At 44.3% G+C, this 25,196-nt stretch overlaps 1 protein-coding gene across 1 annotated transcript in view; it reads right to left on the bottom strand.

Moving 5' to 3' along the window:
* Positions 1-25,196, bottom strand: part of IFT122 (intraflagellar transport 122) — a 50,092-nt gene that overhangs the window by 15,873 nt on the left and 9,023 nt on the right. Inside the window, 18 exon segments of the mRNA XM_040408365.1 lie at positions 1,208-1,373; positions 1,471-1,571; positions 4,047-4,144; positions 5,440-5,580; positions 5,676-5,778; positions 6,828-6,999; positions 10,775-10,941; positions 13,564-13,725; positions 17,081-17,134; positions 18,160-18,300; positions 19,887-20,084; positions 20,259-20,423; positions 21,254-21,391; positions 22,210-22,412; positions 22,550-22,688; positions 22,778-22,969; positions 23,246-23,443; positions 23,445-23,589. Of these exon segments, the coding sequence (XP_040264299.1) occupies positions 1,208-1,373; positions 1,471-1,571; positions 4,047-4,144; positions 5,440-5,580; positions 5,676-5,778; positions 6,828-6,999; positions 10,775-10,941; positions 13,564-13,725; positions 17,081-17,134; positions 18,160-18,300; positions 19,887-20,084; positions 20,259-20,423; positions 21,254-21,391; positions 22,210-22,412; positions 22,550-22,688; positions 22,778-22,969; positions 23,246-23,443; positions 23,445-23,589 (2,683 nt within the window).

The raw sequence follows: 25,196 nt of genomic DNA, 5'->3' as shown, positions 1-25,196 counted from the left end.
AGTTTTACAACAGCTGGAGGGCCGCAGGTTGAGCATGCCTGTGAAGCATGTGGAAGAAGTGTACGTGCAGCCTGAATGGCATCAGAGGTTTACTGTCCTGGAGGTAGTCCGGGGACACTGACCCCACACTTCTTCGTGATCAGGAATAAAACGCAGAGTGATAAAGCATATATTCCCCATTCTATAGCTCAGGCTGCCAAGTAGTACACTTAATTCTGCCAACAACTGCAAGACCTGAGCGGTAGTAGATTATCAGGCATCGACCAGGTTTCTATTAAACTTCTTCCACTTGTGAAATAAATGGCGGCAAATGATTTCTTTGTCCTTTTAGCCATACACAGTCAAGGCACCCACTACCCCATTAGGGTTACCAATCTCAGGCAGGGCTCCATGTGGCCATATTACATAACGTATCCTTCACATGCAACGCAGCCTTCTATGGGCCCGTGCCGCACATCCAATTTTATACAGAGTGATGCAAAGATTTTTTTTGTTTTCAAAATGACAATGCACAATGGTCGACAGACAGCCTACAGGTCCATGACTTTGTGTACCGCCATACAGGTCCATGACTTTGTGTGCCGCCATACAGGTCCATGACTTTGTGTGCCGCCATACAGGTACCATGCAAGTGACCTTATTGTGTCACAGCCCCCGACATGTCTGCTTTAGCAAATACCTTTAATCATTCTGGAGCATCTTTCCTTAGGACTCTGCCGTGTGCCGTTTCTCTGGTATTCCTCCTGGAAATGTATGAATACGCTAACAACTGGTTGATACTATTCCCCCTGTCAAATGAAAACAGTTTAGCAAAGTCAGCCCAGGGCAGACAGTGTCAGACTGTGCAGGGACAAGCCCAGGACTGGTAACAACCAGTTGTGAAATTATTTATATATTTCCAAAAGGAATAACAGAGGAACAGCACAAAGCAGAGTTATCAGAAAAGATGCTTCCGAACTGTTATTTCACTGACAGGTCCTCTTTAACAGGGAGAAAAGCCACAACGAGGGGCAATTCTAGGACCTGGCACTTCTATTACACTTTGGTTCCCATACCAGTTGATTAGGGGCCAGTTTCATAGTACAACTGCAAACTTCTGCTTATGGAACTGAATAACAGTCTACGGTGGATCTGCAATCGCGCTCATGATCATGGCAGACAGCGCACCCTGTAGGTGTAAATGTATTACACAATTTCCAGCTCTTACCTCACTGTCATGGAACGGCTTGGAACGGATAGTGAGAATTCCCAGCTCAATGGGCTCCTGGAATTTGCTGGGAATTCGGAGGCCTTGGAGTCTCTCATACACATGCCGGGCAAGTTTATAAGCGCCCAGGGCCTTGCTCTGTTTGGCCAATGTGTACAAAGTGTTTCTGGTGCCTTGAGTCAAGGAGGCGAACGGCAGAGATGATGATTGCTAGAATTTAGAGCTGGGATACACAGATAGCACTGATCGGTCATAAAGGATACACCTTGGATATGCCCAGAGGACTTTCTTTGGTCAGACTGTGCAGCAGGAACCTGGCGATATTGAACAAGGTTTCTGGTAAGTGAGAACTGAATGGTTCATCCTGAAATAAAACACATGATGAGAGAAGAATGAAAAGTCAGTAAAACAGAGTACGTCCACATGGAAGGTAAACTGGAACGTGCATTGTATCCCCCGCTAAATCTGCAGGATTTACATTTAGATTTGACTATGCATTACAAGGGGTGAAATCAGCAGAGAAAATTCCAACATAAATCGGCATGCTGCTCACTCTATGCTTAGGAGTCCAGAGGGCGGTCCTAGTCAGTGACTGACAGCCGTCTCTATAGGTGTACTCATAATGGGAAAGCTGGCAATCACCGATAGGAGTCCAGAGGGCGGTCCTAGTCAGTGACTGACAGCCGTCTCTATAGGTGTACTCATAATGAAAAGGCTGGCAATCACAGATAGGAGTCCAGAGGGCGGTCCTAGTCAGTGACTGACAGTCGTCTCTATAGGTGTACTCATAATGGAAAGGCTGGCAATCACAGATAGGAGTCCAGAGGGCGGTCCTAGTCAGTGACTGACAGTCGTCTCTATAGGTGTACTCATAATGGGAAGGCTGGCAATCACAGATAGGAGTCCAGAGGGCGGTCCTAGTCAGTGACTGACAGTCGTCTCTATAGGTGTACTCATAATGGGAAGGCTGGCAATCACCGATAGGAGTCCAGAGGGCGGTCCTAGTCAGTGACTGACAGCCGTCTCTATAGGTGTACTCATAATGGAAAGGCTGGCAATCACCGATAGGAGTCCAATGGGTGGTCCTAAGCATAGAAAAAGCAGGGATTTTCCCACAAAAAATGATCTACAGTTTTCAAACCAGCACCTGGATCTGTACACTTTTGTAATTGCATGTAATTAAAAATGTAGAATCGCCACTGAATTATTTAATAAAATGCGTCTTTGTGGCGTCACCTGGTGCTTGTTTTTTTTTTTATTATTTCTTAGCCTGACTCATTGAGATGGCTGCACATGCTCAGTCTCATCCTTCAGCTGCCTCCGGAGCTCTGATAGGGAGAGAGTTGCAGCAGAAAGGACACACACCCATTGAGCTGCAGCAGAAAGGACACACACCCATTGAGCTGCAGCAGAAAGGACACACACCCATTGAGCTGCAGCAGAAAGGACACACACCCCTTGAGCTGAAGCAGAAAGGACACACACCCCTTGAGCTGCAGCAGAAAGGACACACACCCCTTGAGCTGCAGCAGAAAGGACACACACCCCTTGAGCTGCAGCAGAAAGGACACACACCCCTTGAGCTGCAGCAGAAAGGACACACACCCCTTGAGCTGCAGCAGAAAGGACACACACCCCTTGAGCTGCCAGCTTGATAGAAATGAAGCAAATCAACAGCAATGAATGGTGAGATCTCTGGATCCATGTGAGGTACAGGGCTGGTGCTAGCTTTGTTAGAAAGAGATTGTCGCGTTCTATAGGATGTCTGATTTTTCCACATTAATTGTGGGATAACACCTTTAACAAAACACTAGTTCACACAAATTCTACATCAATCTGCTCAGCTCCTCCTGTTCTATAACATGCTGCCTGCAGGTACAACATGACAGGTTCCCTTGAAATAAATCCTATTAGCATTACTCTGCAGTGCAGCACCTGCGGGGATCTATGTGGGGCTCTAGGAGAAAGCAGGTCCCTTTTGATGAACCCCACAACTGTATAACTACAAGAACACATTAGGATTTTCCCCAGATGATGTCGGTAGTTGTAGTTTGGCTACTTTCACACTTGCGGTCATAGAATCTCAATACCGGAGAAAAATGCTTACGTTCTGTCCCCATTCATTGTCAATGAGGACAAAACGGAATTGAACAGAACGTAATGCTCCAAAATGCGTTCAGTTTGGTTGTGTTCCCATACCGGAAAGCAAACCACAGCAAGCTGCGGTTTTCTTTCCGTAATGGGATGCGGAGCAAAACAGATCTGGCATGACCCACAATGCAAGTCAATAGAAAACGGATTCGTCCTCCACGGACTTTCAGTGGAGTTCATGATGGATCCGTCTTGGCTAGTAAAGATAATACAACCGGATCCGTTCATAACGGATTCAGACGGTTGTATTATCAGTAACAGAAGCGTTTTTGCTGATCCCTGCCGGATCCAGCAAAAACGCTAGTGTGTAAGTAGGCTTAGGCCTCATGCACACGACCGTTGTTTTGGTCCGCATCCGAGCCGCAGTTTTTGTGGCTTGGATGCGGACCCATTCACTTTAATGGGGCTGCAAAAGGTGCTGTCCGCATCCGTTGCTCCGTTCCGTGGTCTGCAAAAAAAAATAAAAAATATTTATATATAACCAGTCCTATTTTCTTGTCCATTTTGCAGACAAGAATAGGCAGTTATATTAATGGCTGTCCGTGCTGTTCCGCAAATTGCGGAACGCACATTGACGCCATCCGTGTTTTGCGGATCCGCAATTTGCGGACCGCAAAACACACAACGGTTGTGTAGCCTTATACAGCAGTCACCCCTACTGTGTGCTGTGCCTTGACCAGTGACTTACGGTGTATCTCTGGATGGAGTGGTAGACATGATAAAGTTCGGCCAGATGCTGGAAATAGTGAAACTTGTGCAGCATGGCATCCTGCTTCTCCTCATTATCTACAGGAAGGAACAAACACCGAGTCATTAACACCACATGAAGCTTCCTGTAAAACCTACAGATTTTAATGCGAGACTGAAATTCAACAAATGATCTCTTTGATCTCAGTTAATAGACGGACATGTCCCTTTATACTGAATAAATGGAAGGTTTAAAGGCGATTTCCCAAGTCCTCGAATATGATTATCAACCTTAAAGGGGTTGTGTCACTTCAGCAAATGGCATTTATCATGTAGAGAAAGTTAATACAAGGCACAATGTATAGTGATTCTCCATGTTGCTTCCTTTGCCGGCTGGATTCATTTTTCCATCACATTATACACTGTTCATTTCCAGGGGTTACGACCACCGCTGCAGCGCAGATATGAGGCAGTTGCAACAGAAGCTGCTGCGCATGCGTGCCTGTGTGTGCTCCCACGGTCCAGGCCACCAGAGAGGATGGCACTTTTTCCTATAGTGTGCAAGAACGACCACCGCTGCTGGATTGCAGGGTGGTTCGTAACCATGAAAACAAGCAGTGTATAATGTGATGGTAAAATGAATCCAGTCAGACAATCCGGTTAAGGCCTCATGCACACGACCGCGGTACGTTTTGCGGTCCGCAAATCGCGGATCTGCAAAACACGGATGGCTTCCGTGCGCGTTCTGCACAGACAGCCTTCAATATAAATGCCTATTCTTGTCCGCATCTTTTGCGGCCGTGTGCATGAGGCCTTAGGCACATATTCCTTTTTTTTTATTGTGCACCATTTGTTCTACTTCCTTCTTTCTATGTTTGGGTGTTAAAAACTACAACTCCCATAATGTAACTTGAGGGCCCAGGCATGCACAACGCACGTAATGTCATCCAATGGAGCATAAGTGGAATGGCGCATAAGTGGAATGGCGCGTGCTGCTACTTAATTTAGCCTCCTAAATGGGATGTTCTTGCACAAAGGGGGAGTGGATTCCCATCGGGCGATGGATATACGGCACATCATCAAATCTGGAAAATAAGTAGCATAGCTACGATCATGTGACTCCCAATAGAAAATGGATTCAGAGCCACTTGTATAATAATACCAGTGCTAAAACCGGTTTCTCCATACTGCCAGATACATGGAATACATCCATACAGAGCAACAGATGTGTCCCACCTATAGAGCAGCCTGTATGGACGAGCAACGCATGAGAAAACAATACCCCCCCCCACCAACACCCTTCTTGCAGCATCAGTCCTATAATCATCACCATGTGAGGAGCAAAGTCTAATACACAACTTGCATAGTAGGAAACTATTACGGACGCCTCCCACCTTGTGCAATATCGAGGCACTGCATAGACAGCATCCAGTAATAATACGATGCGTCGTTAAATCTGCTCTCCACTACGGCATTGTGGGTAAGCTGCTCCAGTACCCTGACAGCTTCATCCTGGCGACCAGCTTTGTGGAAGGCTATCAAAAGGAAAATGGATGGTGAGAGAGTTTAATACACATTGCATGGAGCAGCCATTCCCAGTATAGATCGCAGAATCTCCATGGTAACATACCTTTCTGCGCTTCCTCAAACCGGTCATTTTCTGCCAGCCACCGCGCGTATGGAACGTAGACCTCATCCTTATATTCTGGATATTTCTCTACTAAAGCAAATGCCTGGAGATAGACATTGACAGTGTATGGTTCACAGCAAAGAGGACAGGAAGGTTTGATAAAATATTAACATGCTGCCCTAAAGCCAGAAACAGACGGGATGGCCACTTGGCTCTCGTCCGGATTCTGCCAGACATGGACAGACCGCATTCTCAACTTCTCATCTTAAAGGGAGTCTGTCACCAGGACATTCACTGCTAGGCCTGATTCACGCGTCAGTGAATCACGGACGTGTGCAGTCCATATTCTCCATGGACAGTACCCGCTGTTGATTTTAAGGTGTAAATTCACAGATCTGTGAATTTCCACAGTCCATGGGGCCATGGTTAAGTCATGGATTCATGCTTTATTTTTGTCCATGTTCATGGATCCCTCATGTACATTAGAGACTATGGGTCCATGAAAAACCACGGACACAACAAGAACCCCATCTGGGTTTCATCGAATCGTTGCTAAAAAAAAAAAAAATGGTCTGGAAATTGATTTTCAGCTGAGCAGGGTCCGTGAAATTCAGATGGGCAAAAAACAGACATACGGACCAAACACAGATCCTTCATGGATGTCCTCACAGATAAACCAGTGGGGAGCGGCTACTGTCCAAGATGCACCCCTTCTCTAGTGCAAGAGAAGTGGTGCATCCTCGAAAGTTGCCCCTCCCCACTGTCCCAATGGCCATTTGAGCTCGGTCTACACAGCCACACCAAGATTGCAAGGTTGCATTATGACATTGCAAGTAATGATTGTAAATCTGGTCTCACTGCCACTCATGATGATGATGCAACTGGGAAAAATCCAAATCTGCTGGATTTTTGGGTTCAGGCTGCATGTTTTCCAGCACAAGGTTCAATGCATGCGACTAGGACTCACCTGAAATTTGCTTTTTAGTGGCTAATAGGGCGTTGCAAAGCCTCAATTGCATGCAATTCACAGACCAATAGCGCACATTTTTGTTTGCACAACTTGATGTCACACAAGTAAAGTCACAGTGTAGCCCTAGCCTTCGGGAAGTTACTGAAACCCTTCACAGTTCCTAATCAGGATTGGGCACTGACCTCCTCCCAGTGCTGCGTCTCCACATGCAGCAGGACCAGCGCCTTCAGATCCCCAATCTTCATGTACGTCTCGGCCGCATAGCCATGATGCTGCAGCTTTTTGAAATAGTAAGCGCACCGTGACAGCGGCTCTCTCTCGGCTTTGTCCAGCTTCCTCGCTATATCGATCAACCTGCAGATAAGAGGTGGCTTTTAGATGGCGCATTTGCCCAAAAATAAAAAAATACAGCCTGTAAACATATTGGAAAACATTTAAAAAGCATATAAAGCCGGTCTTTGTTTCCCCCTGCATTGCCGTAAGATTCGTCTAATTTATGACAAGGCATGCAGCTCGTCATAAATTAAAGCGCACGTCCCCTGGCTTGCATCGTTTTTCCCTAACATTTCAGGCGTAAATGTTAGTAAATTTGCCAGAGCTGGAGTGCCAGCCCCAGCACGGACCCATCACGCCCAACTGGCGAACATGGCATAAAACTGGCCGTGCGACTAAATATTGTTGCACAGCTGGTTAAAAATGGGGACAATATTACGCCTAAAATAGTCGCACGTCCCTTAGTAAATGTGTCCCATTATGCGGTCATCAGTGGAAAAATTGGATGATCCATCATGGCCGCTATTCCAGTAAATCCACCTCTATGGGAGTGGGAAATACTCTCCATTCTGGAGTCTAGGAATGGCGGACATGCTCCTTGTCACCCAGCTTTCCTAGGAAAGGAAACCTTTCAATGTGGTATCCAGCATCTTGAAGAGGAGTCAGATTTACTTGAGACTTTTATTTTGCAGGAAAATTCCCAAAAACATTTAAAAAAAACTGGGAAAATGTAAAATTACATGATGAATGGATAATACCGTTATTCGATTTTGTGGGCGTAGACTCTTTGGCTCTAATCGAGGGGGGGTTATTTTCTATTTTATATGTGTTTTTGATATTGAACGCAATAAAAAGATGGTTAAAAAAAGAAAAAAATATAATAATCTCAGCGAGAAACTATAGAAGCGTGCAAACAGAAAATCTAATATAAGATTCCACTCTGGGGCCTGACCTCTTTGCTAAGAACATTAATGAAAAATGTTGGTTTTGTAGCCCCATTCCCCCTCACGGCTGTTCTGCTACCAAGAAACGCTCGCTTTTTAGCCGCTATTAAATTTTATAGCCCCTCAAATTAACCTATAAATCTCCTGGGAGGGTTTTAGGAGGAAAGCAGAAGAAAGTGCGATTATCTGGGTCAGAAGGGGAATACATGGATGTACGCAGCTCCGCACCATGCCACAGATCTCATTCATCTGAAAGGGACTTGTAGAAATCCATGCACTCGCTGCAGAAACAACATCATTCATAATTTTCAGTAGCAAAAAAAAAAATCTTCAACAAGTCTACTGGGTGTGAATTCTGCCCTAAGGTCCCAAAGCAAGCAGCAATGTGGCGCCTGCGGTCCTACGCCTGCTTCTGACCTCTGCTCCGTTAGGATGCTGGAGGTACAACACAAAGCCTGGTCCTCAAGCACAAGCAAACATTTCCTACTGGAAAAAGATGAGCAGAGCGACAAGGATGGACAGGAAGCGGCGGCTTTGTTGTTGTGCTGAATGGCTGCAAATAACCTTCCTGTTCCCCATTATTATAACTTGTTTTCCAGGTACGCAGCTGACAAAAGGCTAAACATATCCCAAAAACGTCATGAGCAGCTGGACCATGGCTGCCTGTTATTCTCTATACAGATTCCCTCAGAGGACACATCGGAAGAAGGGTGTGTGCAGGGGGCGAGGCAGGTAGAAAGGCCGGAAATTAAAACCAGCTGAAAGCCATTTTCAGTCTTAGGTAATGTAATGTCCTGCCCATGTGCCCAGTAAGCAGGTGTTCCTGTCACCAGCATATCCTGCCGCACTCAATTATTACAGGACGTGAGCTCAGGCGGACATTCCCTGGAGGTCTATCAGCCTGAACCAACCCAGCAGTCCAACAACAGGACTATTACTAGTAACCTGCCACTGATACTAGATATTATGGACATTTACAGAAGCACAGATACCACCTACAGAAGACCTGTACATAATCAGCAGCAAAACAGTACACTACACTATAGTGACTAATATACAAATTACTGCTGGCGCAGTCACTGTGTTACATACATTACTTATCCTGAGTTACATCCTGTATTATATTCCAGAGCTGCACTCACTATTCTGCTGGTGCAGTCACTGTGTACATGCATTACTTATCCTGTACTGATCCTGAGTTACATACTGTATTATACTCCAGAGCTGCACTCACTATTCTGCTGGTGCAGTCACTGTGTACATACATTACTTATCCTGTACTGATCCTGAGTTACATCCTGTATTATACTCCAGAGCTGCACTCACTATTCTGCTGGTACAGTCACTGTGTACATACATTACTTATCCTGTACTGATCCTGAGTTACATACTGTATTATACTCCAGAGCTGCACTCACTATTCTGCTGGTGCAGTCACTGTGTACATACATTACTTATCCTGTACTGATCCTGAGTTACATCCTGTATTATACTCCAGAGCTGCACTCACTATTCTGCTGGTGGAGTCACTGTGTACATACATTACTTATCCTGAGTTACATCCTGTATTATACTCATGAGCTGCACTCACTATTCTGCTGTTGGAGTCACTGTGTACATACATTACATTACTTATCCTGTACTGATCCTGAGTTACATCCTGTATTATACTCCAGAGCTGCACTCACTATTCTGCTGGTACAGTCACTGTGTACATACATTACTTATCCTGTACTGATCCTGAGTTACATCCTGTATTATACTCCAGAGCTGCACTCACTATTCTGCTGGTGCAGTCACTGTGTACATACATTACTTATTCTGTACTGATCCTGAGTTACATCCTGTATTATACTCCAGAGCTGCACTCACTATTCTGCAGGTGGAATTACTGTGTACATACATTACTTATCCTGTACTGATCCTGAGTTACATCCTGTACTATACTCCAGAGCTGCACTCACTATTCTGCTGGTGCAGTCACTGTGTACATACATTACTTATCCTGTACTGATCCTGAGTTACATCCTGTATTATACTCCAGAGCTGCACTCACTATTCTGCTGGTGCAGTCACTGTGTACATACATTACTTATCCTGTACTGATCCTGAGTTACATCCTGTATTATACTCCAGAGCTGCACTCACTATTCTGCTGGTGCAGTCACTGTATACATACATTACTTATCCTGTACTGATCCTGAGTTACATCCTGTATTATACTCCAGAGCTGCACTCACTATTCTGCTGGTGGAGTCACTGTGTACATACATTACATTACTTATCCTGTACTGATCCTGAGTTACATCCTTTATTATACTCCAGAGCTGCACTCACTATTCTGCTGGTGCAGTCACTGTGTACATACATTACTTATCTTGTACTGATCCTGAGTTACATCCTGTATTATACTCCAGAGCTGCACTCACTATTCTGCTGGTGCAGTCACTGTGTACATACATTACATTACTTATCCTGTACTGATCCTGAGTTACATCCTGTATTATACTCAAGAGCTGCACTCACTATTCTGCTGGTGCAGTCACTGTTTACATACAGTACATATCCTGCACTAATCCTGAGTTACATCTTGCAAAACGCTCGTTCATCGGGTAATCCAAAAATCGCCGTTGCCGGCAGCAGATTGTGCCGTGTAAACACAATCTGCTGCCGGCAAACAACGAGTCTGTATTGGGACAAGCGAAGGTATTAGCGATTGCCCCTCCCCATACTCTGGCGGAGATTGCCGCATGTAAATAGCAGATTGTCAGGAAGGAACTGCTGCTCTGTCGTCCGAAGTAAAGGGCCCTTAAAAACTGGACTCTGCAGATTTGCAAAATAAGCAATCCCAAATTATATTCTCCGTTTGCAGTTAAATGACACTTAAAGGTGAGGTCTGGAAGCAGACATACATCTCCACCCAGCCGTGGTCCCCGCTCAGCTCTATGGCTTTCATGTGCTCTCCGGCTGACAGATACATCTCCGCTGCCGCTTTTGGTTCGCGGATATTCCGGGCCCAGTCCGCCTGCTTCGTGATTAGAGTCTTAGTCTCTTTTGGGTCCCCAGATCCCAAGAAATCCTGAAAGAGAGAGACATCAGGTCAGGGCATGGTGTCGCACTGCAGAGCTGCACGTCTATGGTGTAGTGAAAGCAGAGCTGTCCAATATAATGTTTTACTGCATCTTCCTGCACCATAATAATAGGCCTACATAAAAGGTAATATTTAACCCCTTAACTACCAGTGCTTTGGTCCTAAGTGTCCAGACACGCAGCGATTCTGCACGTTTAACATTTGTGACGGACACATAAGGCTACTTTCCCACTAGCGCTAGACTTCTCCGGCAGGCTGTTCTGTCAGGGAGCAGCCTGTCGGAGATGTCTGGATTCTTGGCATATTTGCCCGACGGCAGCCGTATCTCTTCCGGTCCCCATTATAGTTAATGGGGCTGACTGGTATCAGGCAGGGTCCAGCAATGCTGGATCCAGACATCTCCATTAGGGCTCATGCACACAAACTTATTTTCTTTCCGCTTCCGTTTTTTTTGCGGACCATATGCGGAACCATTCACTTCAATGGGTCCGCAAAAGCAACGGAAGGTACTCCGTGTGCATTCCTTTTCCATATTTCCGTTGCACAAAATAGTAGAGCATGTCCTATTATTGTCCGCAAATCACGGTCCGAGGCCCCATTCAAGTCAATAGTCCGCACAAAATACGTAACGCACACAAAATACATCCGTATGTCATCCGCATTTCGCGGATCCATACTGTAGAAATGCTATGCCCAGCCCATATTGCTCATGTGATTGCTGATTAATAAGTTACTATTTCCGATCCGCAAAAAACGGATCGCATACTGAAAACCATACGGATAGGTTTTGTGGAATAACGGAACGGAAGAGGACTTAAATCAGAGAAAAAAAAAACCAACAACTCAGATACGAAACAACTGATCCGTGAAAAACGGACCGCAAAACAACAACGGTCGTGTGCATGAGCCCTAAGGCTGTTTCCTACCGGAACAACCTGCCGGAGACGTCTAGCGCTAGTGTAAAACTAGCCTAAATTGCAGCACCACAATGGGTTCCCCATGGTCTTTTTAAAACCTACAATGTATAGTCTTGGGTGAATTAGATAGCTATGGCAATGGTTTGGCGCAGGTGGTTTTAATTTTTTTTTGCATTTTTTTTCTTCCATCTGCCAATAAAATAAATTTCTTTTTATTTTTCCCTTTTCCACTGTCACTGTGGCATCCATATGATCCACCAGGGGAAGTAAGCCCCCTGTGGTGTCATTAGTCCTCGAAAGAGCTGATCAGGGTCTCCTAGGCTCCACCATGCCAGGGGGCACCCAACAATTACATTGCCACTGCCTCTCTTCACTATAACAGGTCTACGCAGGCTGCAAAAGTGAAGACTGAAATCGCTTCTCCCTTCTCCTCAGGATCCCAATTGCTCTATTACACCCCAGCTGCTCCTGCTAGACCCACGTTGCACATTTACAACATGTGGTCCTCAAAAGGTTAACAAAGTCCATTTTTAACTTATTTAATTAAAACGCTGGCTGTACGGAGAATTCTCCCCATATTACTCGATTCATTTTTAACGTGTCCCTGATGGAATATCCATAACATGTCGGTGAAGGTCATTCATATTTTAGCGCACCTCATCTGAACTTCACTGTCTGAGCTTCTCTGAGACCCCAATGGGAAACGTGCCAAGTAATGACGCTGCTCATCTAACTGGAGGTCCGAAGAGCTGAGCGCTGCTCAAAAACTCTCCAAAGAATGAAGAGCAATAGGCCAACCCAGGACACAAGCGGTCACCACCGGCAGCCATGGTGAGACAGTCGCTCGTTCTTGGACCCTCTGTAGTGCATTTGGGATCCCGACAGCGAGCATATGTGACCACTCAACCTGGGAAACAAGGGACCTTCACAGACCAGGCAATGATCCTCTATCCTGCATTGTTTTCATTTGCACTGTTGCTTTCCATGAGTAATAACTTTTTATTATTTTGCAATTGCTGTATAATGGACTAGTTGTACTATTTTGGGGATATGTATAATTTAGAATTTAGCTTTCAATAGTTTTTATGAAGAAAAATGCAAAAAGAACAGCAGTAATGCCACCGATTTTTACCTGTTCCCCAGTTTACTGTGCTGTAGAAATATCATTAATTCTAAGACTCATTCATTATGATTGCGCCGATTCCAAATATGTTTTATTTTTAATAATATTTATTGCAATATTATTTTTTTTCTGGAGGGGGGTTAATTAAACTTTATTCAACTTAATTTTACCTTGGGTAGGGGGTCAGCACCCTCCAGCACAACAGCTGTTATGAAACTACAACTCTCAGCATACTCCACTCACTTCTATGGAAGTTTTGTGAACAGCTGAGCATCCGTGCATGTTGGAAGTAGTCATTTCATAACAGGCGGAGGTTGCGGACCCTTGCCCTAGGGCACTTGAAGTGGTAATTACTTGATACCTTCCATAATGCTGTCTGTTCCCACCAGTAGGGAGCGACCTTGTATATATCTGCATATGGCTTCTACTTACCTAAATATGGGCTGCATACAGATCTAGCACCCTCTAGTGGTGGCAGCCAACATTTTTACACTTTTCTCCATGGTTGAACAGGTTAATGGCGCTCTGTAGTGAAGAAGTGCAGAGGAATGATTGATCTGAATACAATACCTTGGCGTAGTCAAACATGCGCAGGTCAGTGTACATGTTGAGGGCTCGGCTCTCCTGTCCTCCTCTCTTGTACAGTTTGGCGGCCTCGTGGAACTTGCCCTCATAGGCGTGCACATCTGCCAAAAATAAGTCGTCGTTGGAATCTCCTCGCTTTTTCCTTTCCTAAAGAAAAAAAAAACATAAATAGAGAGAACAGAGGGTAAAGTATTATCTCTTCTAACAGAATCGCTGTGTGCACCAAATAATGAAAACTTTGCACCTAATACACTTTGCTTTCGTTTATCATCACCACTTTCTAGCATCTCTGCTTGCCATCATTGAATAGATTTTTATTTTCACCTGACATTCTATACAGAGCTAATACTTTTCACCACTGAGGGTTTGCTACAGTTGTACCCAGTCTACACAATCCCCTGTGCGCTGGAAGATTTTACATGATACATTATAGCAAATTATCAGTCCAGAAGAGGAGAGATTTCTCATCATCCAGAACATTATCTAAACTAGATGGAACTGTAAGAGAACCTTACCTGTGAGAAGTATCAACACAGGTTTCCCATCTCTAAATGGAAACAAGCACACATTCGTCGACAGCAAGCAGAGATCTTAAAAATAGTCAGGAAGCAAACAGCATATTAGAAAGTTGCATTATACAACGATTAACCTCTTTGTGGGGATACTGGATTGAATATTTGCTATAGAAACCAACGGTAGATGCCGTTCTGCCATTTCTGCGTCCTGACCTGCTGCTAGCTGATCACCTGCAGGATTTCGAGGGATTAATAATAATAATAATGCAATAACGTGGCTGCAGCAATTACACGCCCAACGTCTGGATATAGCAGGTGGCTGTGAGGGAACGTTTGGGGACTAAAACTCATTCCATATGTGTCACACTGTACGCGGTCTAAGGTGGGGAGCGGGGTGAAAGGAGCTCTGTGATTCAGCCGCTGGGTGAGCTAGGCGCTGACAGCAACCAGACTGGATTTAATATAAGAGGCGACCGTCCTGCATATAAATCTAGTGACTTCCTAAATAGACTTGTCTACAGCAGTTATTAGCTCCTTACTCATGCCAGCGGATCTGCAGTGCATTATATTGGATGCACAGCAGGGTCTTTAATAGCAAAAGCCCCTGGTGCTGGCCCCTGACCTCGGCCTAACATACCGCAGAAGTACCGTACAACCCAGGACGAACCCATAGAAAACCTACCCCAGAATCTCTGCAGCTGGTATATTTATTCTGGGCATCCTCGTCGAAGAACAGGTCAGTGGTGTGCAATGTACAAAAGTCCAGCTGCTGTGAAACTACAACTCTCAGCATGCCCTGATAGCGGATTTCTATTAGGAGCTGGAGGTCAGAGACATGCACAGTACTGAAATAGGTTTTGGCAGCCCAGAGTTTTGGTAATACAATAGTTTTAAGCCGGTCACACACGAGATAACACCTCTTTGGCCAATAGCTGTCCTCCCATACATGCACATGCATATGTAGTGAATGGATAGAGGGGATCAAGCTGCTGCCAGACACCTCTGGCAACGGCTTATCTCCTCAAGGAAAAAGGATCAGACAGTTAAAATTAAACATGCCCGCACCTTATCCCCCACAACATCAACCGTCAGGATGTCTGCATACACATTAGATGGTTGTGCCAAACCTGCTGAGATTGGCAGGGTCAGCCTACGTAGATCTAATGCAGTGCTCAGCAACCTCCGGCACTCCAGCATTCGGAAACTACAACTCCCAGAATCCTCCTCTGACTCAGCTGAGTAAATGTGCATGCTGGGAGGTTGCTGATCCCTGATCTAATGTGCATGGCCAGCTTAAGTCCCAAAGGTAATGAGACTAAACCCACCTGTACTCGGTTAGAATCCCACCAATCATGTATTGTCCCTACCATTAGACCATGAGAAATTATTGAGGGCAAACCTCCGTAATTCTAGTACAATTGCCAATAATGAGAAACTCTTTGTGCTTGAACATAAGACCAGTCATTCGTGTTCAGGGTAAATCGCCTTCCATGAATATGTTCCTGTCATACATTTCAGGAAGGAAATGTCTGTCCTATTTTCCAGTTGCATATTTTTATAGGTTCACTTTAAGGCTGCCATAAAAATAATCCCAGCAAATGATTATTACACTGGCAGCTGGCGTCCAGCCTCAGCCCTATCAGCATTGCATACAGTGCAGCGCGGATATCGCTCCATAAAAGACTTTTAGGTTGGAGGAAACAAACTTCTGAATGAGGTCATTGAGCTGAAAACAAACAAGCAAAGGAAGGAAAGGTAGAAAATGTGCAGAAAAAACTGCGACCCTCCCAGCTACAGAGACCTACACGTCAGGCAGGCAGGGTTCATATAGCACTGACATATTCTGCTGCACTGTATATAAAAATATATTCACCAAATATAGTTCCTGCCCCTATCCGAAGCTGGTAAGGAAAGTCATTTCTAACAGGTCTAGGCAGCCCTTGTATCAGACAGGTTGGTTTTAACCTGCCTGATCCTATAAATTCTCTGGGAGATAAGCGGTGTTAGGGGAGCAAGTTACTGGCCGATTGGTGACGGCCAAAAGATTCCTCAGCCGAGAGCAATAAAGTATCTATAGCCTCCTTAGGGTCCATTCACACGTCTGCAAAATGGGTCCAGATCCGTTCCTCAACGTTGCGGAACGGATCCGGACCCATTCATTTTCAATGGGGCCGCAAAAGATGTGGACAGCACACGGTGTGCTGTCCGCATCCACACTTCTGTTCCGCACATTGCCGGTGTCCGTGTTTTGCGGATCCGCAATTTGCGGACCGCAAAACACTTGCGGACGTGTGAATGGACCCTAAGAGTGGTTGTCCAGTTTGGGCAACTCCATCCATGGAAAAAGTCCACTGACAATAAGCTGATTTGGGGGGGTCCAGCTGCATTGAAATCAATAACCCTCTAGTTTGTCCAGAGGGAAAGTCTCTCTTTACAAATCTATAGTGTAGTTAATAATGGGGGCTCTACCAGAAAGCACTGTGCAGCCATATACACTGACAGCCTCAAGCAGACAACACCTTTAAATGGTGTATTCCCATCTGGGACATTTATGGCATATCAATAGGATACACCATAAATGTCCAATAGGTGCAGGTCCTACCTCTGGGACCAACTCCTGTCTGAAAAGGGGCCCTGAAGGGAATAAATAGCAAACCACACAGACACCCTGCATTCACCACTATGGGGCTTCCGAAAATAGCTGAGTGCACTGGCTCAGCTATTTTTTATCAGTTCAATAGAAGTGAATGGAAAGGACATCGCATATGTGTGAACTTATTGGACATTTATGGCATGGCCTATCAATATGCCATAAATGATCCAAGATGGGACAACACCTTTAAGCACCAATTTTATCAATGACTAAATCAACCCCAATGTGTTTTATTTGCTTTACTTGATACAGAAACCAAGATGAAAAAATTAATATGAATGCAGGAAACATATACATGCAGTTGTTGTGCCTGTGACCTCAGTGGCGCACATACCTCAATACTATTGATGAGTTCCAGGTAGCGAAGATCTCTTATGCGTATAAATGCCTGATAGTAAAAGGAAAAAAAATAATTAGACATTCCCTTAAAGGGCTATTACCATGAGAACATTTATAGCATATCCACAAGATGTGTCATACATGTCCGATAGGTGTGCATCCCACCTCTGTGATCTGCTCCTATCTCACGAATGAGGCCCTCTTGCACGACACAGAGTTGGTTCCGGGAGTTGGACTACCACCAATCAGATATTGATGGCCTATCCTGAGAACAGGCCATCAATACCAAAATCCCAGAAAAACACTTTAAAAGTACATGGTGTCACTATGTAACTAAGCTAAATTCACACTGCATTCAAGATTGACGTTCAAACGTACAATCAGAAGTATACTGAACGTGTATGTATAGTTGCATAAGTCATAAAAATAAACGATCATGCAGTAGATGTTTCTTTTTGGGGTTCATATCCAGTTGTATTGGAAACTGCAGTTGCTTTTCAATACAGTTGAGGCTACGGGTTGCAGACGTAGACCAGTCAACGTATGGCAAAGGGAACACCCATTAATCTAGGAGCACGTTGGCGTATACAGCAGGGGGTTTTCATGCCATATACAACAAGAATGTCGTCGATTTCACCTTGTGTAGTGTTGAGCGAACTTCTGTTTTAAGTTTGGCGTCTAAAGTTCGGCTTCCGGTTAGCGGAGAATCCCGATATGGATTCCGAATTCCGTTGTGGTCCGTGGTAGCGGAATCAATAATGGCCGATTATTGATTCCGCTACCACGGACCACTACGGAATTCGGAATCCATATCGGGATTCTCCGCTAACCGGAAGCCGAACTTTAGACGCCGAACTTAAAACAGAAGTTCGCTCAACACTAACCTTGTGTGTTATTTGTGACCCTGATTGTGTAGTTTGTATTCCACCATTCTGTGTTAGCAGAGTTTGTGTTGGTGTCAGCAGTTTTACATCCTTGCCACAGACAGCATGATGCTGTGAATTACTGGACGTGCAAACAAACAGATTGTATAAAGGTCAAAGCATCCTGGTCAAACAGGAAACAGCTTGTCACCTTCTTCGCAGTCTCAAAATCAAGGCCTTCCAAAGCTTCCATGGCCAACTCCCTCCAGTCCAGATCGGTGACCCCTAGGCAGGCAATCTGATAGGCCTCACGGAACATCTTCCTCTCCAGGTACTGATACATTGGAGTAGACTGCAAGGAATGAAACAAGACAATTTAGAAGAACATGTATCTAAGACCCTTCCTTATTAATCCCAGAATGTTTCTGGACGCCCCATAGTCTGGACCACTTGATATTCTGGCATTAAGCCATGGGGGATGGACTATTGCTGTACCTGTTGTAAGTGCATCAGTCCCTTTATGTGAAGCCATATAACATTTTGGTTGAACAAAAAGCAGGTAATTAGTCAAAATTTATGACATGACCAGGGTATAAAATAGCTGAGCCAATAGGAATGATGCCCAATAATTCACTACGGATCATGTGCTTAAATCACCTATAGAATCCAGGAGTCTCCAATCTGTTGCAAGCTGCAAAGCTACAGCTCCCAACATGTCCTGGAAGTTGTGGATTTGCAACAGCTGAAAGGTCTCTTGTTGTCATGTAATGAATATAATTATCAGGGGCATTCACACTGTGTTTCCAGTGCATGTTTGGGGTATTAGTAAAGCTCCTGGGATATACATCGAACATATCCAGAGGGCTCCATTCACCTGCCGTGCTTTTGGCCTCCGTCAGGCAGGTATATATCAGAACATCTTTTGTATGAAAAAATGCAGTTGACTACACTGTTCTATACTGAGGCATCCAATATAAAAGTGTATAACTTAGGCTGAGTTCACATCAGTGTTCAGCTTTTCCGTTATAGAAGCAGGAGAACGGAAAGGACAGATTCGGCACGTAACTGAGCCGAACGGAGCTTACGAACCCCATAGACTATAATGGGGTTTGTTAGGTTTCCGCTCGGATGATTTTGGAGCGGAGACAAAAGTTGTGCGCGCAGGACTTTTGGCTCCGCTCCAAAATCATCTTCTGAGCAGAAACCTAACGAACCCCATTATAGTCTATGGGGTCTGTAGGCTCCGTTCAGCTCAGTTATGTGCCAAATCTGTCCTTTCCGTTCTCCTGCTTCTATAACGGAGCAGGAGAACGGAAAGGCTGAACGCTGATGTGAACTCAGAATTGGGGCTCGTTCACACGAACGTTTTTTGCATTCTGTATACAGGGCGTTTGAGTTCTGTATATGGAAGCATTCATTTCAATGGTTCCCGAAAAAAAGCGGAATGTACTCCGTATGCATTCCGTTTCCGTATTTCCGTTCAAAGATAGAACATGTCCTATTATTGCCCGCAAATCAGGTTCCTTGGCTCCATTTAAGTCAATGGGTCCGCAAAAAAAAAAAAAAAAAACGGAACACATACGGAATGTACTCCATATGTCTTCCGTATCCGTTCCGTTTTTGCTGAACCATCTATTGAAAATGTTATGCCCAGCCCAATTTTTTTTATATGTAATTACTGTATATGCCATACGGAAAAACGGAACGGAACCACTACTGAAACAAAAAAGTGATCCGTTAAAAACGGCCTGCAAAACCCTGAAAAAGCCATACGGTCGTGTGAACGAGCCCTTAGGCTGCATTTTACAGAATACTCACAATAATCGCTTCCACTAAAAGAACTTGAGCAAAGACAATCTTAATCCCCATAAATGAAGCAAAAGGTGCTAACACATATACACCTGAGACTATAAACCGTCCGCGAGTTATCAGCCTCACCTGTGGGACGTCAACAGAAGACATGGAGTAGACGTGTAGACAGAAGATTTTGGAGCCATTGTACCCCACCACAAACCCCTGAAGCTTCTGCTGGTGGACAGGGAAGTTATTGGCTTTAATGTTGAGGTATCCTCCTCCAGAAAAACACAACATGTCCTCGCACTGGGTGTTCCAGGCTACACTGTTTGCGTTGGGCTCCTGGGTGGAGAGAGAAATTTATGACCACTCTACACATATGCATTTTGGATATTGTGAGCTATTTGCATTTGATCTTCTGCTTTTAAATATGTATTTCTACTGCATTCTGTTCCCTATAATGAGTTTGCACATTCTACATCCACCATATAGTCCAGGACACTCTAAATTTCTGACCTGAAACAGCAGCTCCTTGGTTGTGATGTCATACACCAGACACGTGTTGTTCTCATCCACCACGGCGAGCTTGTTGCGGGTGGCGCTCATGTCCAAGCAGCGGACGGACGTCGATTGCTTCAGTAAGGTGATGGCAAATAGGTTGTCCACAAAGATCTTCAGGATCTAATGACAAGGCAGAGACAGAATTATAGAAAAGACTAACAAGAGGCTGCAGTTTTACATCTAAAAGGTTTTCAAACAAATCAAATACATGGAGACTTATTTATAGGTTAGTAATCTGAAAAATATTAAAATGATCACTGCAGCATCGGACAGTCTCTAAGAATTTCTACCTATGGAATGACTTTAATATAAAGTGGTGGTGCTGAGAAATAAAACTAAAAGCAAAGATCAATACAGGACATAGTAATGAAGGGTGAAATTCTCTGCAAGAAGGACAAGTGCATTTTACAGTGTATAGTAAGGCAATGACAAGAACATGGCATGGTTTCACAGCGCCACCAAGTGGCTATTTTAATGCAAGACTGTTGCAAGTTTTTTTTTTTAAAGAGCGACTGCGTAAAGTTGTAGCGTTAGGGGTGAATCTATAGCAGCAGATTCATGGAACTAATTTCTGCGACTGAAAATCCATTCCATTCATCTCAATGTAGTTGTTTCTGCAACAAGTACATGGATTTATACTAATCCAGTTCATAAGAATGGGACATTCACAAAAATGTCTGCAACAAATGTGCTGCGTATGAATTTACCCTTACGCCTACCAAAAGCCGCTTGAAATGCAAAGTTTGGCCATAGGATGGTTTTGATAATAACCTGGTGGTCAGTTTGCATTACCCTGAGATATGTGATATTTAAACAGGTATTCTCATCAAAGACATTTATGGAATATCCACAGGTTACGACATGTCTGATTGGCACAGGTCTCAGAAGAGGGACCTGCATCTATGTCCAGAAAGGAGGTCCCCCGACCCCGTCTAGGCACTCGATGTTACCTGTCCATTTTTCAGTCCCACTAACAAGCCTTCTCTTCCTGGAGGGCCTCCAATCACCTTTATGTACCGAATTAAAGACTCCATCATCCACTCTCTCTCCTTCACACCTTTGAAGGACAAGCACTGCAAACGCTTCTCCTGTGTCAGACAGAAAGATATATGTGACACTCAGTCTCCAATATAAACTGATTATAGCAATAGCGATAAGTATCAGTAGTATAAGTGATAAGTGAGAAGGCATGCAATAATATACAGCTGTTAAAGAGGATGTGCCAAGATTTAATTGATCGGTGGGGGTCTGACACCCGGGACCGCCACGTATCAGCTGTTTATTAAGGCACCAGTGCTGCTGTGCCTTCTTAAACAGCTGATCAGTGGGGGTTCTGGGTGTCGGACCCCCCAGCGATCAGATACTGCTGACCTATCCAGAGTATAGCTTATCAGTATTAAAATCTCAGAAAACCCTTTTAAAGTAGGGGTCTGACCGCTGGGAACCCAAGGATGATGAGAATGGGTGTCCGCGCTGTATGAGAGGAGCAGTGGTTTCGCTTGCATGCCGCTGCTCCATTAATGTAAAGGAGATTATCTTCATCAGTCCCCAAGGCTTGAGAAGGGCCTCATTGTGTTGGGCTGAAACGTTGCAAGTTTGGTGAATAAAGTGGTCCACTATTTTCACTGAACTGGAGTGCTGCCTCATTCTACGACTGCCATCAGTCCCATAGAGATGAATGGTGAAGTACTGCACATGCTTGACCGCCACCCTATTCACAAAGGGGACACAGCATCCCTGTCCTATTGATCATGGTGGTCCCAGTGGTGGGACCTCCACCGATTAGACACCTCCCACCCATCCTGTGGTTAAGTGACAAGCTTAAATCAACTCCTTTAAGTTATACATAACTGTGCCCCAGAGACTGGAGTAATTTGGGGAATGCTGCACTCAGTATGTCACTCACCTGGCACAGGATAACATGCTGCGAGCAAACCACAAGCAAATTACATTCAAACTTTTTGATAATTTTTTCTTTGACCCGGTAGTGCATGTCAGCGGCATCTTCAGAATAGAGCTCATAAATCAAGATCTTCTCGGGCATCTGAATGGCCAGCCTGTTCTTATAGATGGCAATCTTCTTCACCAGCTCCCGGCACTTAATCCTCACTGTACAAGGACACAAACCACAGGCTCACATATGACTAGGAACATTGATTCTATAAAAGCTACCAACAGCAACTAAACGGCAGGTGAATAAAATGTACACCCACTAAGCTACATGTATACTCGGGACTATCCTTTACCTTTCTGCTCAGTGATGAGATGCTGGACTATAACATCGGTCATGCAGTCCCTGAAGGCATATCTGTCCTTGTAGAGTCCATGCACGGTGCTGAAAATCAGCTGGTAGAAAGAAAGAGTCCCATCCTGACACCCAACGACCTGGAACATCACGCACACATAGGGCTTATTAAACCTTTTACACTGTGCTGCTCAGACTCTCACTTACATATTGCATTACTCCGTCTTACCACATAGTTGGAATCAGGTTTGACTTTGCACGTCCACACCCAGGAGTTCTGCTCCCCAATAGTGCCCAGCCGTACCCCGTCCTTTGTGAAGAGAGACACCTGTCTGTCAGAGCCGCTCAGGATGATATATTCACCTTTAGAGAAGTAGCTGACACAGCAGGGATCACAGCCCAGGGATCTGTCCTTCCCAACCTACAAGACACAAGAATAGATTATGTACTAACACAACTTCTGTAAGAAAAAAAAAATACAGGAAATCTCCTTAAATCAATGGGGCAGATTGCTGCTGGATTACAGGATTTTCCAGAAAATCCATTCAAAAAATTTATAAAAGCGCTTAGACAGAATGCAATCTTGTTCAATCATGAAATATATTTTAGCTTGTGGTGGAGGAAATCAGATAATAAAATACACTTGAAGTTCAACTTAACGATGTGATAGGAACCAAGTCAGATGTCGCGGTAATACCTGCTTTCCGCTTAGCTGGTAAAAGGATAACTTCTGTCCCCAGTCCGCCACAGCCAAGATGTCATTGTGCTCGTCCCTGGAGTAAGAGGAAACGCTTGGATCATTGAGATGTACTGGAACCTCACCCAACACTATGAATAGAACGCAGCCTAAGGATACACAATCCGCTTTATCCAGGTCCCAACAGTAGAACTTACTTTGAAGGATTCCAGCACATGGACCAGATTGGTGACAGAGATCCTCCAGGTCGCTCAATTTTCACTTTCTCCTCACCATTCTTGTTCCTGATGCTTACGACTCCATTGAACATGCCCAGGGCGAGGTACTGTCCGTCATTTGTCCAGCTAGTAATAAATAAGGAGTCGGAGGTGTTAGAACAGATTGAGCATCATTAGCTGTAAAGTTACGGGTTCGTTCACACTGTGCTTTTTGTACGCAGACTTTTGTACCACTTTCCCTTGTTCTCAATAGGAGTCCGCGCTGCCATTCATGCAGCCACCTTTTTTTTTTAAACTACAGCAAAAAAGGCACGTGCTTTTATGCTGCATTTTCTGCAGGTATCTGCTTATGGATTAGCCAAAATTGAACGAATGTATTCAACGAATTCAAACTGCAAAACCAAAGCAGAAACCTGCCGTGTGAACAAGCCCTTAAAAGGAGTTATCAAAGATCTAAAACCTGGTTTTTATTGTTTTACTATAGTGCAACTAGTAACCTCATAGTATATTTATATTGCCAAATGTGCTGTTTTTGTCTGATCACTACTTTGGTCACGTGGTGCCTGCACTGATGTAGACATAACGTCATCAGCGCCCCTATTACGGCCCCTTGTGGATCCTCCCCATCAACGCTAGGCAGTTCCACCCACTGATATAGTGCACTCCGAGTGAGACGACTTGAGAGGTGAGCTTGCCGGGAGAGGAGGCTGATAACACTACAGCGCTTCCGGATATCGGAAGAAGCGGAAACAAGCGCAGGTTGTAAACAAATTGGGAAAGCGATCTCAGATGCAGGTACTGGGCTAACACCATAAACAAATGATACGCTATAACATTGGTGCAGATTATGTAGTTGCTTCACGTAGTATGATATTTTTTGTTCAGTCTTGGATAACGACAGACTGAGCTTTGGTCAGTGTAAAGTCATGGGCCGGTCACTGCAGATTTCTGTCCTGTCTTCTCCTGTTTTTAATGGGAGTCTGCACTGCCAGTCAACCAGATGATTTTCTCCAATTGATTTTCCAGACTGCACCAAAAAAAAGATATGTCCTTTGTTGCTGCAGTTTCTGGGAGGGGGTCCACTCATTGATTAGACCCATTGAACGAATGCATCCGCCACCTCTAAACTGCAATGCCATAGAAAAACCCGTCATGAAAACGAGCCTTTACGGTGCATTCACACTGCATTTGTAGTGTAAGCCTGGCAAAGGCATGCATAGGGCTCCGTTCACTTCACGGAGGCCAAAATAGTGTTTTTCTGTATACAGTAGCGTTGTCCACATTGTTCTATACAGAGCCATAAAAAAAAAAAAAAAATTATATATATATATATATATATATATATATATATATATATATACACAGTCATGTGAAAAAATTAGGACACCCTTTGAAAGCATGTGGTTTTTTGTAACATTTTTAATAAATGGTTATTTCATCTCCGTTTCAACAATACAGAGAGATTAAAGTAATCCAACTAAACAAAGAAAACTGAAGAAAAGTCTTTTCAAGATCTTCTGTAAAGGTCATTCTACAAAAATGCCTATTCTAACTGAGGAAAAAGATAGGACACCCTCACATGTATTCCCTCTTAAATTGGCTCAGATCTCACACAGGTATATCACACCAGGTGCACATAATTAGTAGATCGTTACTCTGCATGTTGAATGAGGCTTGCCCTATTTAAACCTCAGACATTTAGTTTGGTGTGCTCCTGACTGTTGAAGTGAGAG

This window comes from Bufo bufo, chromosome 9, assembly GCF_905171765.1.
Source record: "Bufo bufo chromosome 9, aBufBuf1.1, whole genome shotgun sequence".
In the NCBI taxonomy this organism is placed as follows: domain Eukaryota; kingdom Metazoa; phylum Chordata; class Amphibia; order Anura; family Bufonidae; genus Bufo; species Bufo bufo.
The sequence above is the reverse complement of the archived record's forward strand: the minus strand, read 5'-3'. Positions and strand labels throughout refer to the sequence as shown.